Source organism: Lithobates pipiens, unplaced genomic scaffold (assembly GCF_037356315.1).
Source record: "Lithobates pipiens isolate NorthernLeopardFrog02 unplaced genomic scaffold, aLitPip1_a1.2 Scaffold_196, whole genome shotgun sequence".
Classification (NCBI taxonomy): domain Eukaryota; kingdom Metazoa; phylum Chordata; class Amphibia; order Anura; family Ranidae; genus Lithobates; species Lithobates pipiens.
In genome coordinates, this window is record NW_027507768.1 from 103,481 (window position 1) to 121,650 (window position 18,170).

At 49.0% G+C, this 18,170-nt stretch overlaps 1 protein-coding gene across 1 annotated transcript in view; it reads right to left on the minus strand.

Annotated features, from left to right (window-relative positions):
* The window catches only part of SCTR (secretin receptor), a 66,725-nt gene extending 52,865 nt beyond the window's left edge, over positions 1 to 13,860 (minus strand). The window contains exon 1 of the mRNA XM_077493992.1: positions 13,753 to 13,860. Coding sequence (XP_077350118.1) covers positions 13,753 to 13,845 — 93 coding nt within the window. The 5' untranslated portion in view covers positions 13,846 to 13,860. The remainder of the gene's footprint in view (positions 1 to 13,752) is intronic.
* Positions 13,861 to 18,170: the final 4,310 nt, after the last annotated feature.

The following is an 18,170-nucleotide window of genomic DNA, read 5'->3' on the forward strand; positions in this document are numbered from 1 at the left end:
TATCACTAGAGGGGTCACCGGCAGGAGGAAGGAGGTCCTGATTACTCTATATAGATCTTTATATCACTAGAGGGGTCACCAGCAGGAGGAAGGAGGTCCCGATTCCTCTATATAGATCTTTATATCACTAGAGGGGTCACCAGCAGGAGGAAGGAGGTCCTGATTCCTCTATATAGATCTTTATATCACTAGAGGGGTCACCAGCAGGAGGAAGGAGGTCCTGATTCCTCTATATAGATCTTTATATCACTAGAGGGATCACCGGCAGGAGGAAGGAGGTCCTGATTCCTCTATATGGATCTTTATATCACTAGAGGGATCACCGGCAGGAGGAAGGAGGTCCTGATTCCTCTATATAGATCTTTATATCACTAGAGGGGTCACCAGCAGGAGAAAGGAGGTCCTGATTCCTCTATATAGATCTTTATATCACTAGAGGGGTCACCGGCAGGAGGAAGGAGGTCCTGATTCCTCTATATAGATCTTTATATCACTAGAGGGGTCACCAGCAGGAGGAAGGAGGTCCCGATTCCTCTATATAGATCTTTATATCACTAGAGGGGTCACCGGCAGGAGGAAGGAGGTCCTGATTCCTCTATATAGATCTTTATATCACTAGAGGGGTCACCAGCAGGAGGAAGGAGGTCCTGATTCCTCTATATAGATCTTTATATCACTAGAGGGGTCACCAGCAGGAGGAAGGAGGTCCTGATTCCTCTATATAGATCTTTATATCACTAGAGGGGTCACCAGGAGGAAGGAGGTCCTGATTCCTCTATATAGATCTTTATATCACTAGAGGGGTCACCAGCAGGGGGAAGGAGGTCCTGATTCCTCTATATAGATCTTTATATCACTAGAGGGGTCACCAGCAGGAGGAAGGAGGTCCTGATTCCTCTATATAGATCTTTATATCACTAGAGGGGTCACCAGCAGGAGGAAGGAGGTCCTGATTCCTCTATATAGATCTTTATATCACTAGAGGGATCACCGGCAGGAGGAAGGAGGTCCTGATTCCTCTATATAGATCTTTATATCACTAGAGGGGTCACCAGCAGGAGGAAGGAGGTCCTGATTCCTCTATATAGATCTTTATATCACTAGAGGGGTCACCAGCAGGAGGAAGGAGGTCCTGATTTCTCTATATAGATCTTTATATCACTAGAGGGGTCACCAGGAGGAAGGAGGTCCTGATTCCTCTATATAGATCTTTATATCACTAGAGGGGTCACCAGGAGGAAGGAGGTCCTGATTCCTCTATATAGATCTTTATATCACTAGAGGGGTCACCAGCAGGAGGAAGGAGGTCCCGATTCCTCTATATAGATCTTTATATCACTAGAGGGGTCACCAGCAGGAGGAAGGAGGTCCTGATTCCTCTATATAGATCTTTATATCACTAGAGGGGTCACCAGCAGGAGGAAGGAGGTCCTGATTTCTCTATATAGATCTTTATATCACTAGAGGGGTCACCAGCAGGAGGAAGGAGGTCCTGATTCCTCTATATAGATCTTTATATCACTAGAGGGATCACCGGCAGGAGGAAGGAGGTCCCGATTCCTCTATATAGATCTTTATATCACTAGAGGGGTCACCAGGAGGAGGAAGGAGGTCCTGATCCCGCTATATAGATCTTTATATCACTAGAGGGGTCACCAGCAGGAGGAAGGAGGTCCCGATTCCTCTATATAGATCTTTATATCACTAGAGGGGTCACCAGCAGGAGGAAGGAGGTCCCGATTCCTCTATATAGATCTTTATATCACTAGAGGGGTCACCAGCAGGAGGAAGGAGGTCCTGATTCCTCTATATAGATCTTTATATCACTAGAGGGGTCACCGGCAGGAGGAAGGAGGTCCTGATTCCTCTATATAGATCTTTATATCACTAGAGGGGTCACCAGCAGGGGGAAGGAGGTCCTGATTCCTCTATATAGATCTTTATATCACTAGAGGGGTCACCAGCAGGAGGAAGGAGGTCCTGATTCCTCTATATAGATCTTTATATCACTAGAGGGGTCACCAGCAGGAGGAAGGAGGTCCTGATTCCTCTATATAGATCTTTATATCACTAGAGGGATCACCGGCAGGAGGAAGGAGGTCCTGATTCCTCTATATAGATCTTTATATCACTAGAGGGGTCACCAGCAGGAGGAAGGAGGTCCTGATTCCTCTATATAGATCTTTATATCACTAGAGGGGTCACCAGCAGGAGGAAGGAGGTCCTGATTTCTCTATATAGATCTTTATATCACTAGAGGGGTCACCAGGAGGAAGGAGGTCCTGATTCCTCTATATAGATCTTTATATCACTAGAGGGGTCACCAGGAGGAAGGAGGTCCTGATTCCTCTATATAGATCTTTATATCACTAGAGGGGTCACCAGCAGGAGGAAGGAGGTCCCGATTCCTCTATATAGATCTTTATATCACTAGAGGGGTCACCAGCAGGAGGAAGGAGGTCCTGATTCCTCTATATAGATCTTTATATCACTAGAGGGGTCACCAGCAGGAGGAAGGAGGTCCTGATTTCTCTATATAGATCTTTATATCACTAGAGGGGTCACCAGCAGGAGGAAGGAGGTCCTGATTCCTCTATATAGATCTTTATATCACTAGAGGGATCACCGGCAGGAGGAAGGAGGTCCCGATTCCTCTATATAGATCTTTATATCACTAGAGGGGTCACCAGGAGGAGGAAGGAGGTCCTGATCCCGCTATATAGATCTTTATATCACTAGAGGGGTCACCAGCAGGAGGAAGGAGGTCCCGATTCCTCTATATAGATCTTTATATCACTAGAGGGGTCACCAGCAGGAGGAAGGAGGTCCCGATTCCTCTATATAGATCTTTATATCACTAGAGGGGTCACCAGCAGGAGGAAGGAGGTCCTGATTCCTCTATATAGATCTTTATATCACTAGAGGGGTCACCGGCAGGAGGAAGGAGGTCCTGATTCCTCTATATAGATCTTTATATCACTAGAGGGGTCACCGGCAGGAAGAAGGAGGTCCTGATTCCTCTATATAGATCTTTATATCACTAGAGGGGTCACCAGCAGGAGGAAGGAGGTCCCGATTCCTCTATATAGATCTTTATATCACTAGAGGGGTCACCGGCAGGAGGAAGGAGGTCCTGATTCCTTTATATAGATCTTTATATCACTAGAGGGATCACCGGCAGGAGGAAGGAGGTCCTGATTCCTCTATATAGATCTTTATATCACTAGAGGGATCACCGGCAGGAGGAAGGAGGTCCTGATTCCTCTATATGGATCTTTATATCACTAGAGGGGTCACCGGCAGGAGGAAGGAGGTCCTGATTCCTCTATATAGATCTTTATATCACTAGAGGGGTCACCAGCAGGAGGAAGGAGGTCCTGATTCCTCTATATAGATCTTTATATCACTAGAGGGGTCACCAGCAGGAGGAAGGAGGTCCTGATTCCTCTATATAGATCTTTATATCACTAGAGGGATCACCAGCAGGAGGAAGGAGGTCCTGATTCCTCTATATAGATCACTAGAGGGGTCACCAGCAGGAGGAAGGAGGTCCTGATTCCTCTATATAGATCTTTATATCACTAGAGGGGTCACCAGCAGGAGGAAGGAGGTCCTGATTCCTCTATATAGATCTTTATATCACTAGAGGGATCACCGGCAGGAGGAAGGAGGTCCTGATTCCTCTATATGGATCTTTATATCACTAGAGGGATCACCGGCAGGAGGAAGGAGGTCCTGATTCCTCTATATGGATCTTTATATCACTAGAGGGGTCACCAGCAGGAGGAAGGAGGTCCTGATTCCTCTATATAGATCTTTATATCACTAGAGGGGTCACCAGCAGGAGGAAGGAGGTCCTGATTCCTCTATATAGATCTTTATATCACTAGAGGGGTCACCAGCAGGAGGAAGGAGGTCCTGATTCCTCTATATAGATCACTAGAGGGGTCACCAGCAGGAGGAAGGAGGTCCCGATTCCTCTATATAGATCTTTATATCACTAGAGGGGTCACCGGAGGGAGGAAGGAGGTCCCGATTCCTCTATATAGATATTTATATCACTAGAGGGGTCACCAGCAGGAGGAAGGAGGTCCCGATTCCTCTATATAGATCTTTATATCACTAGAGGGGTCACCAGCAGGAGGAAGGAGGTCCCGATTCCTCTATATAGATCTTTATATCACTAGAGGGGTCACCAGCAGGAGGAAGGAGGTCCTCATTCCTCTATATAGATCTTTATATCACTAGAGGGGTCACCGGCAGGAGGAAGGAGGTCCCGATTCCTCTATATAGATCTTTATATCACTAGAGGGGTCACCGGCAGGAGGAAGGAGGTCCTGATTCCTCTATATAGATCTTTATATCACTAGAGGGGTCACCGGCAGGAGGAAGGAGGTCCTGATTCCTCTATATAGATCTTTATATGACTAGAGGGGTCACCAGCAGGAGGAAGGAGGTCCCGATTCCTCTATATAGATCTTTATATCACTAGAGGGGTCACCAGCAGGAGGAAGGAGGTCCCGATTCCTCTATATAGATCTTTATATCACTAGAGGGGTCACCAGCAGGAGGAAGGAGGTCCTCATTCCTCTATATAGATCTTTGTTTCATTCACGCCCTGTACACACGACTGGACTTTCTGGCAGACTAGGTCCGCCGGTCTTCCCGACGGAGTTACGGCGGACTTCCAAATGAATGGACTTGGCCACACATGGACTAAAGTCATTTTGAACGTGATGAGTTACGACGGGACTAGAAAAGGAAGTCAATCCCAACGCTTTTATCGGCGAGATTGACACCTTGCGAGCCCTGTCACCTGGTATGGATTTCAAAGGGAACACCCTATGCCGAAAAAACGGCGTGGGGGACCCCCCAAGGTCAATACCAGACCCTTATCCGAGCACGCAGCCTGGCCGGTCAGGAAAGGGGGTTGGTTCCCTCAACATTGGGGGTGCTTTGAGGAAGGGGTTTGCTCTGTGGGCCCCCCACCCTAAAGCACCTTGTCCCCATGTTGATGTGGATAAGGGCCTCTTCCCGACAACCCTGGCCTTTGGTTGTCAGGGTCTGCGGGCGGGGGGCTTATCAGAATCCGGGAACCCCTTCACTAAGGGGGCCCCCAGATCCCAGCCCCCCACCCTATGTGAATAAGTACAGGGTACATTGTACCCCTACCCATTCACCTGGGGGAAAAAGTGTCAATAAAAAAAAAACACACTAGACAGGTTTTTAAAGTAATTTATTAGGCAGCTCCAGGGGTCTCTTCCGACTTTTCCACGCTTTCCAGTTCTTCTCCCGCTCCCCGGCCTCTTCTCCCTCTCTCCGATTCTTCTCCTGGGCTCCTCCGCTATCTTCTGCTCTTTTGCTAGCGGTGGCCCGGTTTTCTCCGTCACAGTCCTGGGGCATGCTGGGGCTGTGACGTCATAAGGGGCGGGGTCACCAGGTGACATCACCCAGTGACCCTGCCCCATGCCTATATAATCGTTGAGCACCGTGTCCACAGCATTACTGCGGGAGAGAGCGTTGTGTCAACATCGGAAGAAGAAGAAGACGACGACGAAGGAGAAAGCCGGGCCACCGCTAGCAAAAGAGCGGCAAAAGAGCAGAAGATATCGGAGGAACCTGGGAGAAGAATGGGAGATCGGGAGAAGAGGCTGGAGAGCGGGAGAAGAGGCCATTGAGCGGAAGAAGAGGCCGGAGAGCGGGAGAAGAACCGGAAAGCGCGGAGAAGTCGGAAGAGACCCCCGGAGCTGCCTAATAAATTACTTTAAAAACCTGTCTATTGTGTTTTTTTATTGACACTTTTCCTGCCAGGTGAATGGGTAGGGGTACGATGTACCCCGTACTTATTCACATAGGGTGGGGGGCTGGGATCTGGGGGCCCCCTTAGTGAAGGGGCTCCCGGATTCTGATAAGCCCCCTGCCCGCAGACCCCGACAACCCAAGGCCAGGGTTGTCGGGAAGAGGCCCTTATCCACATCAACATGGGGACAAGGTGCCTTGGGGTGGCGGGGCCCACAAAGCGCCCCCCTTCCCCAAAGCACCCCCCCATGTTGAGGGTATGCGGCCTGGTATGGCTCGGGAGGAGGGGGGCGCTTACTCGTCCCCACCCCCTTTCCTGACCAGCGGGGCTGCGTGCTCGGATAAAGGGTCTGCTATGGATTTTGGGGGGACCCCCACGCCTTTTTTTTGGGCATAGGGGCTTCCCCTTAAAATCCATAGCAGTCCTAAAACCTTGCGCTCGCTGCAATAGTAAAATGTGTTTTTCCTATTGCAGCGAGCGCGAGAAGGAGCGGACTCAATGGAGCACACGGTACTTTCCATATGTCACTCTTCTATATATCTACTACAAAGTGTCTGAACTTCAAAGGGAAATATGGAACAGCAAGCATGTAATTAATAAAGTAACATCAGGAATGATATCCAAGCCAAAATGAGAAGAATGACTCTAAGAATGCAACTAAATGAAGCATAAAATTTCCCTTTTGAGCCAACAATCCGCCTCCCGCCTGTGCGAAAAGAGAGATGAGATTCTGCGCCATCTGTAGAGCGCTTCTCCTTGGTTTAGCTGTGTGTCCGGGTCCTAGAGTGGCAGCTTCAATCTGAGGCTTTTCACACAGGTGTATGATCTGACTGGTTTCTTTAATAGTTGTATTTACTGCTTAAAATTCCAGCACAGCGGAGATCAGAGGGACGGCGGGGAAATCTGTGACCAGCAGAAAACACGGCGCAGGATGTTCAGTGGATTCATTTCTGTCCCAACAGCTACTGCCGCCCATTATATGCCGAAAATGTGAAATCTCTGACACCCGACAGTGCAGGTGAGAGGTGAAAAGCATCAGCAGTGCACTGAGTGTCAGCTCTGCAGTCCAGTTTCACATAGTGAATCAGTGCTACTCCATTCCATGTGACAGAGTTCACTACGTTGTCCATACCTCCGAGAAACACCTATATACTACCTATACCATATATACTACCTGTACCCACACACACCACCTATATACTACCTATACCATATATACTACCTGTACCCACACACACCACCTATATACTATTTATACCATATATACTGCCTGTACCCACACACACCACCTATATACTACCTGTACCCACATACACAACCTATATACTATTTATACCATATATACTGCCTGTACCCACACACACCACCTATATACTACCTGTACCCACATACACCACCTATATACTACCTGTACCCACATACACCACCTATATACTACCTGTACCCACATACACCACCTATATACTACCTGTACCATATATACTGCCTGTACCCACACACACCACCTATATACTATTTATACCATATATACTGCCTGTACCCACACACACCACCTATATACTACCTACACCATATATACTGCCTGTACACACATACACCACCTATATACTACCTATACCATATATACTGCCTGTACCCACACACACCACCTATATACTATCTATACCATATATACTGCCTGTACCCACACACACCACCTATATACTACCTATACCATATATACTGACTGTACCCACACACACCACCTATATACTACCTATACCATATATACTGTCTGTACACACACCACCTATATACTACCTATACCATATATACTGCCTGTACCCACACACACACCACCTATATACTACCTATACCATATATACTGCCTGTACCCACATACACCACCTATATACTACCTATACCATATATACTGCCTGTACCCACATACACCACCTATATACTACCTATACTATATATACTGCCTGTACCCACACAAACCACCTATATACTACCTATACCATATATACTGCCTGTACCCACACACCACCTATATACTACCTATACCATATATACTGCCTGTACCCACACACCACCTATATACTACCTATACCATATATACTGCCTGTACCCACACACACCACCTATATACTACCTATACCATATATAATGCCTGTACCCACACACACCACCTATATACTACCTATACCATATATACTGCCTGTACCCACACACCACCTATATACTACCTATACCATATATATACTGCCTGTACCCACACACACCACCTATATACTACCTATACCATATATGCTGTCTGTACCCACATACACCACCTATATACTACCTATACCATATATACTGCCTGTACCCACACACACCACCTATATACTACCTATACCATATATACTACCTGTATCCACACACACCACCTATATACTACCTAAACATATATACTACCTGTACCCACATACACCACCTATATACCATATATACCACCTGTACCCACATACACCACCTATATACTACCTATACCATATATACAGCTTGTACCCACATACACCACCTATATACTACCTATACCATATATACTGCCTGTACCCACATACACCACCTATATACTACCTATACCATATATACTGCCTGTACCCACACACACTACCTATATACTACCTACGACCTACGACACACAGAGATCCCCCAACACAGACATCCCCCAACATAGAGATCCCCAGCTACACAGAGACCCCCCAACAACACAGAGATCCCCAAGATACACAGAGATCCCCCAACATAGAGATCCTAAGCTGCACAGAGACCCCCCTGGATACACAGAGATCCCCCAACAACACAGAGATCCCCCAACACAGAGATCCCCCAACAACACAGAGATCCCCCAACAACACAGAGATCCACCAACACAGAGATCCCCCAACAACACAGAGATCCACCAACAACACAGAGATCCCCCAACACAGAGATCCCCCAACAACACAGAGATCCCCCAACAACACAGAGATCCCCCAACACAGAGATCCCCCAACAACACAGAGATCCCCCAACAACACAGAGATCCACCAACACAGAGATCCCCCAACAACACAGAGATCCACCAACAACACAGAGATCCCCCAACACAGAGATCCCCCAACAACACAGAGATCCCCCAACAACACAGAGATCCACCAACACAGAGATCCCCCAACACAGAGATCCACCAACACAGAATTATCCCCAACACAGACATCCCCCAACACAGACATCTCTAGCTACACAGAGACCCCCTGGATACACAGAGATCCCCCAACAACACAGATATCCCCCAACACAGAGATCCCCCAACAACACAGAGATCCCCCAACAACACAGAGATCCACCAACACAGAGATCCCCCAACAACACAGAGATCCACCAACACAGAGATCCACCAACAACACAGAGATCCCCAACACAGAGATCCACCAACACAGAGATCCACCAACACAGAATTATCCCCAACACAGACATCCCCCAACACAGACATCTCCAGCTACACAGAGACCCCCTGGATACACAAAGATCCCCCAACAACACAGAGATCCCCCAACAACACAGAGATCCACCAACAACACAGAGATCCACCAACACAGAGATCCACCAACAACACAGAGATCCCCCAACACAGAGATCCACCAACAACACAGAGATCCCCCAACACAGAGATCCACCAACACAGAGATCCACCAACACAGAGATCCACCAACACAGAGATCCACCAACACAGAATTATCCCCAACACAGACATCCCCCAACACAGACATCTCCAGCTACACAGAGATCCCCCAACACAGAGATCCCCCAACACAGAGATCCACCAACAACACAGAGATCCACCAACACAGAGATCCACCAACACAGAGATCCCCCAACAACACAGAGATCCACCAACACAGAGATCCCCCAACAACACAGAGATCCACCAACACAGAGATCCACCAACAACACAGAGATCCCCCAACACAGAGATCCACCAACACAGAGATCCACCAACAACACAGAGATCCACCAACACAGAGATCCACCAACACAGAGATCCACCAACACAGAGATCCCCCAACACAGAGATCCACCAACACAGAGATCCACCAACAACACAGAGATCCCCAACACAGACATACCCAACATAGAGATCCCCAGCTACACAGAGACCCCCCAACAACACAGAGATCCCCAAGATACACAGAGATCCCCCAACATAGAGATCCCAAGCTACACAGAGACCCCCTGGATACACAGAGATCCCCCAATGCAGAGATCCCCCAACAACACAGAGATCCCCAACAACACAGAGATCCCCAACAACACAGAGATCCCCAACACAGAGATCCACCAACAACACAGACATCCCCCAACACAGACATCCCCCAACATAGAGATCCCAGCTACACAGAGACACCCTGGATACACAGAGATCCCACAACACAGAGATCCACCAAACACACAGAGATCCCCCAACACAGACATCCCCCAACATAGAGATCCCCAGATACACAGAGACCCCTGGATACACAGAAATCTCCCAACAACACAGAGATCCCCCAACATAGAGATCCCCAGCTACACAGAGACCCTCTGAATACACAGAGATCCCCAACAACAGAGATCCCCAAAATACACAGAGATCCCCAACAACACAGAGATCCCTCAACACAGACATCCCCCAACATAGAGATCCCCAAGATACACAGAGATCCCCCAACAAAGAGATCCCAAGCTACACAGAGACCCTCTGAATACACAGAAATCCCCCAACAACACAGAAATCTCCAACAACACAGAAATCCCCAAGATACACAGAGATCCCCCAACAAAACAGAGATCCCCAAGATACACAGAGATCCCCCAACATAGAGATCCCCAAGATACACAGAGATCCCCTAACATAGAGATCCCGAAGATACACAGAGATCCCCAACATAGAGATCCCCAACACAGAGATCCCCAACAACACAGAGATCCCCCAAAACAGAGATCCCCCAACAACACAGAGATCCCCAACACAGAATTCTCCCCAACACAGAGATCTCCCAGCACAGGGACACCCTGGATACACAGAAATCCCCCAACAACACAGAGATCCCCAACAACACAGAGATCCCCCAACACAGAATTATCCCCAAAACAGAGATCCCCAATACAGAGATCCCAAAACAACACAGAGATCCCCAACAACACAGAGATCCCCCAACACAGAATTATCCCCAACACAGAGATCCCCCAACACAGGGACACCCTGGATACACAGAAATCCCCCAACAACACAGAGATCCCCAAGATACACAGAGATCCCCAACATAGAGATCCCCCAACAACACAGAGATCCCCCAATACATGACTCATTATTCCCAGAACAAGGAAATATAAATGTCTCACATCTATCACCCCCATATACAACACATCCCCCCTATAGTACACCCCAAATAATCACTGACCCCCCCCCCCCCCCTTACAGTGTACAGTTCACACAGGGAAAGGATAGAGATCACACAGGGGGACAGAAATCCCAGGGAAGGACAGAGATCACGGGGGCACAAATCCCACAGGAGGGACAGAGATCACACAGGGGGGACAGAGATCACCCAGGAGAGACAGAGATCACACAGGGGGTATAGAGATCACACAGGGGGGACAGAGATCAGGGGGGGGCAGAGATCACACAGGGGGACAGAGATCACACAGGGGGTATAGAGATTACACAGGGGGAAGAGAGATCACAGGGGGGGGGCAGAGATCACACAGGGGGTATAGAGATCACACAAAGGGGGACAGAGATAACACAGGGGGGACAGAGATCCCACAGGGGGGGCAGAGATCACACAGGGGGTATAGAGATCACACAAAGGGGGGACAGAGATAACACAGGGGGGACAGAGATCACACAGGGGGGACAGAGATCACACAGGGGGGACAGAGATCCCACAGGGGGTATAGAGATCACACAGGGAAGGATCGAGATCACACAGGGAAGGATAGAGATCACAGGGGGGCAGAGATCACACAGGGGGAATAGAGATCACACAAACGGGGTACAGAGATAACACAGGGGGACAGAGATCACACGGGGGGGACAGAGATCACACAGGGGGTATAGAGATGACACAGGGGGTATAGAGATCACACAAGGGGTATAGAGATCACACAGGGGGGACAGAGATCAGGGGGGGGGCAGAGATCACACAGGGGGGATAGAGATCACACAGGGGGTATAGAGATTACACAGGGGGAAGAGAGATCACAGGGGGGGGCAGAGATCACACAGGGGGTATAGAGATCACACAAAGGGGGACAGAGATAACACAGGGGGGACAGAGATCCCACAGGGGGGGCAGAGATCACACAGGGGGTATATAGATCACACAAAGGGGGGACAGAGATAACACAGGGGGGACAGAGATCACACAGGGGGGACAGAGATCACACAGGGGGGACAGAGATCCCACAGGGGGTATAGAGATCACACAGGGAAGGATCGAGATCACACAGGGAAGGATAGAGATCACAGGGGGGCAGAGATCACACAGGGGGAATAGAGATCACACAAACGGGGTACAGAGATAACACAGGGGGACAGAGATCACACGGGGGGGACAGAGATCACACAGGGGGTAAAGAGATGACACAGGGGGTATAGAGATCACACAAGGGGTATAGAGATCACACAGGGGGGACAGAGATCACACAGGGGGGTATAGAGATCACCAATGTCATGTCTGTCCCCTGCTCCCCCCACACAGTTTTTTTTTCTGCCCATAATCTGCTTGATACAGGGCAGACGGACGCATTGAATAGTGCAGACGGAGGCATTGAATGGTGCAGACGGACGCATTGAAAAGCGCAGACGGACGCATTGAATAGTGCAGACGGACGCATTGAATAGCGCAGACGGAGGCATTGAATGGTGCAGACGGACGCATTGAATAGTGCAGACGGACGCATTGAATAGCGCAGACGGAGGCATTGAATGGTGCAGACGGACGCATTGAATAGCGCAGACGGACGCATTGAATAGTGCAGACGGACGCATTGAATAGCGCAGACGGACGCATTGAATAGCGCAGACGGACGCATTGAATAGTGCAGACGGACTAATTGAATAGCGCAGACAGACGCATTGAATAGCGCAGACGGACGCATTGAATGGTGCAGACGGACGCATTGAATAGCGCAGACGGACGCATTGAATAGTGCAGATGGACGCATTGAATAGAGCAGACGGACGCATTGAATAGTGCAGATGGACGCATTGAATAGAGCAGACGGACGCATTGAATAGCGCAGACGGACGCATTGAATAGCGCAGACGGACGCATTGAATAGCGCAGACGGAGGCATTGAATAGTGCAGACGGACGCATTGAATAGTGCAGATGGACGCATTGAATAGAGCAGACGGACGCATTGAATAGAGCAGACGGACGCATTGAATAGCGCAGACGGACGCATTGAATAGTGCAGACGGACGCATTGAATAGAGCAGACGGACGCATTGAATAGCGCAGACGGAGGCATTGAATAGCGCAGACGGACGCATTGAATAGTGCAGACGGACGCATTGAATAGAGCAGACGGACGCATTGAATAGTGCAGACGGACGCATTGAATAGAGCAGACGGACGCATTGAATAGCGCAGACGGACGCATTGAATAGTGCAGACGGACGCATTGAATAGAGCAGACGGACGCATTGAATAGCGCAGACGGACGCATTGAATAGTGCAGACGGACGCATTGAATAGCGCAGACGGACGCATTGAATAGTGCAGACGGACGCATTGAATAGCGCAGACGGACGCATTGAATAGCGCAGACGGACGCATTGAATAACATGGAGGAGACTTTCCAGGCAGAAAAAAATGAGAGTTCATAAAATCTCAACCTCTTGTAGAAGAAGCTTCTGTGAGCTGCACTGTGCATGAGCCCCTCCCCCCCACTCACCGGAGAGGTGACAGCCAGCAGCACAGCCAGGACGCCCATAGCGAGGAGATGAGTGGCGAGCAACTCATAGATCCCTCTTCTGTGTGCGGACATAGGAGAGGACTGACCCCTCCCCCATCCAACCACATCGGAGCGCAGAACACTGACCCCTCCCCCATCCGATCACATCGGAGATTTATTACGGCATCCATCATATCCTGCCAGGAGCCGATCGTTATATTCAGAGTGAAAATATACAAAGTATCCTTCCTGAGCTCAGAGCTCCATCCCCGGGACCCCAACAATCCCATCCTGGGACCCCAAGTGTCAGTGTGTCATTGTTCTGGGTCCCCAAGTGTCGGGGTGTCATTGTTCTGGATCCCCAAGTGTCAGGGTGTCATTGTTCTGGATCCCCAAGTGTCAGGGTGTCATTGTTCTGGACCCCCAAGTGTCAGGGTGTCATTGTTCTGGGACCCCCAAGTGTCAGGGTGTCATTGTTCTGGACCCCCAAGTGTCAGGGTGTCATTGTTCTGGGATCCCCAGGTGTCAGGGTGTCATTGTTCTGGGACCCCCAAGTGTCAGGGTGTCATTGTTCTGGATCCCCAAGTGTCAGGGTGTCATTGTTCTGGGATCCCCAGGTGTCAGGGTGTCATTGTTCTGGGACCCCCAAGTGTCAGGGTGTCATTGTTCTGGACCCCCAAGTGTCAGGGTGTCATTGTTCTGGATCCCCAAGTGTCAGGGTGTCATTGTTCTGGATCCCCAAGTGTCAGGGTGTCATTGTTCTGGACCCCCAAGTGTCAGGGTGTCATTGTTCTGGATCCCCAAGTGTCAGGGTGTCATTGTTCTGGACCCCCAAGTGTCAGGGTGTCATTGTTCTGGATCCCCAAGTGTCAGGGTGTCATTGTTCTGGATCCCCAAGTGTCAGGGTATCATTGTTCTGGACCCCCAAGTGTCAGGGTGTCATTGTTCTGGATCCCCAAGTGTCAGGGTGTCATTGTTCTGGATCCCCAAGTGTCAGGGTGTCATTGTTCTGGATCCCCAAGTGTCAGGGTGTCATTGTTCTGGATCCCCAAGTGTCAGGGTATCATTGTTCTGGACCCCCAAGTGTCAGGGTGTCATTGTTCTGGATCCCCAAGTGTCAGGGTGTCATTGTTCTGGATCCCCAAGTGTCAGGGTGTCATTGTTCTGGACCCCCAAGTGTCGGTGTGTCATTGTTCTGGATCCCCAAGTGTCAGGGTGTCATTGTTCTGGACCCCCAAGTGTCAGGGTGTCATTGTTCTGGATCCCCAAGTGTCAGTGTGTCATTGTTCTGGGATCCCCAGGTGTCAGGGTGTCATTGTTCTGGATCCCCAAGTGTCAGGGTGTCATTGTTCTGGATCCCCAAGTGTCAGTGTGTCATTGTTCTGGACCCCCAAATGTCAGCGTGTCAATGTTCTGGATCCCCAAGTATCAGGGTGTCATTGTTCTGGATCCCCCAAGTGTCATGGTGTCATTGTTCTGGACCCCCAAGTGTCAGTGTTTCATTGTTCTGGATCCCCAAGTGTCAGTGTGTCATTGTTCTGGACCCCCAAGTGTCAGGGTGTCATAGTTCTGGACCCCCAAGTGTCAGGGTGTCATTGTTCTGGGTCCTCCAAGGGTCAGTGTGTCATTGTTCTGGACCCCCAAGTGTCAGGGTGTCATTGTTCTGGACCCCCAAGTGTCAGGGTGTCATTGTTCTGGATCCCCAAGTGTCAGGGTGTCATTGTTCTGGACCCCCAAGTGTCAGGGTGTCATTGTTCTGGATCCCCAAGTGTCAGGGTGTCATTGTTCTGGATCCCCAAGTGTCAGGGTGTCATTGTTCTGGATCCCCAAGTGTCAGGGTGTCATTGTTCTGGATCCCCAAGTGTCAGTGTGTCATTGTTCTGGACCCCCAAGTGTCAGGGTGTCATTGTTCTGGACCCCCAAGTGTCAGGGTGTCATTGTTCTGGATCCCCAAGTGTCAGGGTGTCATTGTTCTGGACCCCCAAGTGTCAGGGTGTCATTGTTCTGGATCCCCAAGTGTCAGGGTGTCATTGTTCTGGATCCCCAAGTGTCAGGGTATCATTGTTCTGGATCCCCAAGTGTCAGGGTGTCATTGTTCTGGATCCCCAAGTGTCAGGGTGTCATTGTTCTGGATCCCCAAGTGTCAGGGTGTCATTGTTCTGGACCCCCAAGTGTCAGGGTGTCATTGTTCTGGATCCCCAAGTGTCAGGGTGTCATTGTTCTGGATCCCCAAGTGTCAGGGTGTCATTGTTCTGGACCCCCAAGTGTCAGGGTGTCATTGTTCTGGATCCCCAAGTGTCAGGGTGTCATTGTTCTGGACCCCCAAGTGTCAGGGTGTCATTGTTCTGGACCCCCAAGTGTCAGGGTGTCATTGTTCTGGGATCCCCAGGTGTCAGGGTGTCATTGTTCTGGATCCCCAAGTGTCAGGGTGTCATTGTTCTGGATCCCCAAGTGTCAGTGTGTCATTGTTCTGGACCCCCAAATGTCAGGGTGTCAATGTTCTGGATCCCCAAGTATCAGGGTGTCATTGTTCTGGATCCCCCAAGTGTCAGGGTGTCATTGTTCTGGACCCCCAAGTGTCAGTGTTTCATTGTTCTGGACCCCCAAGTGTCAGTGTGTCATTGTTCTGGACCCCCAAGTGTCAGGGTGTCATAGTTCTGGACCCCCAAGTGTCAGGGTGTCATTGTTCTGGGTCCTCCAAGGGTCAGGGTTTAATTGTTCTGGATCCCCAAGTGTCAGTGTGTCATTGTTCTGGACCCCCAAGTGTCAGGGTGTCATTGTTCTGGACCCCCAAGTGTCAGGGTGTCATTGTTCTGGATCCCCAAGTGTCAGTGTCATTGTTCTGGACCCCCAAGTGTCAGGGTATCATTGTTCTGGATCCCCAAGTGTCAGTGTGTCATTGTTCTGGATCCCCAAGTGTCAGGGTGTCATTGTTCTGGATCCCCAAGTGTCAGGGTGTCATTGTTCTGGGACCCCAAGTGTCAGTGTGTCATTGTTCTGGATCCCCAAGTGTCAGGGTGTCATTGTTCTGGATCCGCAAGTGTCAGGGTGTCATTGTTCTGGACCCCCATTGTGAGTGTGTCATTGTTCTTGGTCTCCCAAGTGTCGGGGTGTCATTGTTCTGGACCCCCAAGTGTCAGGGTGTCATTGTTCTGGATCCCCAAGTGTGAGGGTGTCATTGTTCTGGACCCCCAAGTGTCAGGGTGTCATTGTTCTGGATCCCCAAGTGTGAGGGTGTCATTGTTCTGGACCCCCATTGTGAGTGTGTCATTGTTCTTGGTCTCCCAAGTGTCAGGGTGTCATTGTTCTGGATCCGCAAGTGTCAGGGTGTCATTGTTCTGGACCCCCATTGTGAGTGTGTCATTGTTCTTGGTCTCCCAAGTGTCAGTGTGTCGTTGTTCTGGACCCCCAAGTGTCAGGGTGTCATTGTTCTGGATCCCCAAGTGTGAGGGTGTCATTGTTCTGGACCCCCAAGTGTCAGGGTGTCATTGTTCTGGATCCCCAAGTGTGAGGGTGTCATTGTTCTGGGACCCCCAAGTGTCAGGGTGTCATTGTTCTGGACCCCCATTGTGAGTGTGTCATTGTTCTTGGTCTCCCAAGTGTCAGGGTGTCATTGTTCTGGACCCCCAAGTGTCAGGGTGTCATTCTTCAGGGTGGTCTCAGACTGATGGTGGTGAATTGTTCAGCAGTAAGCTCCGGTATGGCACTCAGGATGGGATTGGACGTGGTGTGATGGACAGAATTGTGGGATTGGTGGTTACGGGGGGGGGGGGGGGGGTTTAGATTCTGGCGGTCAGGAGTGACAGTTTTGGGGGTAAATCTGATGAGTGAAATAATTTCGAAAAAACTCAATTAGGACAGATGAGTCGCCCCCTCCCCCACCTCCGAATATATCCCAATCACATGTCTGCCGGCGGCCAGATGGTGCAATTATCAGATTTATTACAGCGCCATGTAAGAAGGTATTTTACTTTGTACACCGCATGAGACTCGCCAGGAACAGACACAGACCCCCCTAATATAATCTCACCATATTCCGCGACATATACGGCGTCTGGTCCGCGTATACACAAATCTTCCCGCAACCCGCAGAGAACGAGTTCATGTCATCCGAGGAACTCCCCAAACATGCCGGAGATCCCTCCGTATTCTATTCACCACCATATTGTTATTATTATATTATTATCATTATATTATTATTATTATTATATTATTATCATTATATTATTATTATTATTATTATTATATTATTATTATTATTATTATTATTATATTATTATTATTATTATTATTATATTATTATTATTATTATTATTATTATTATTATATTATTATTATTATTATATTATTATTATTATTATTATTATATTATTATTATTATTATTATTATTATTATATTATTATTATCATTATATTAT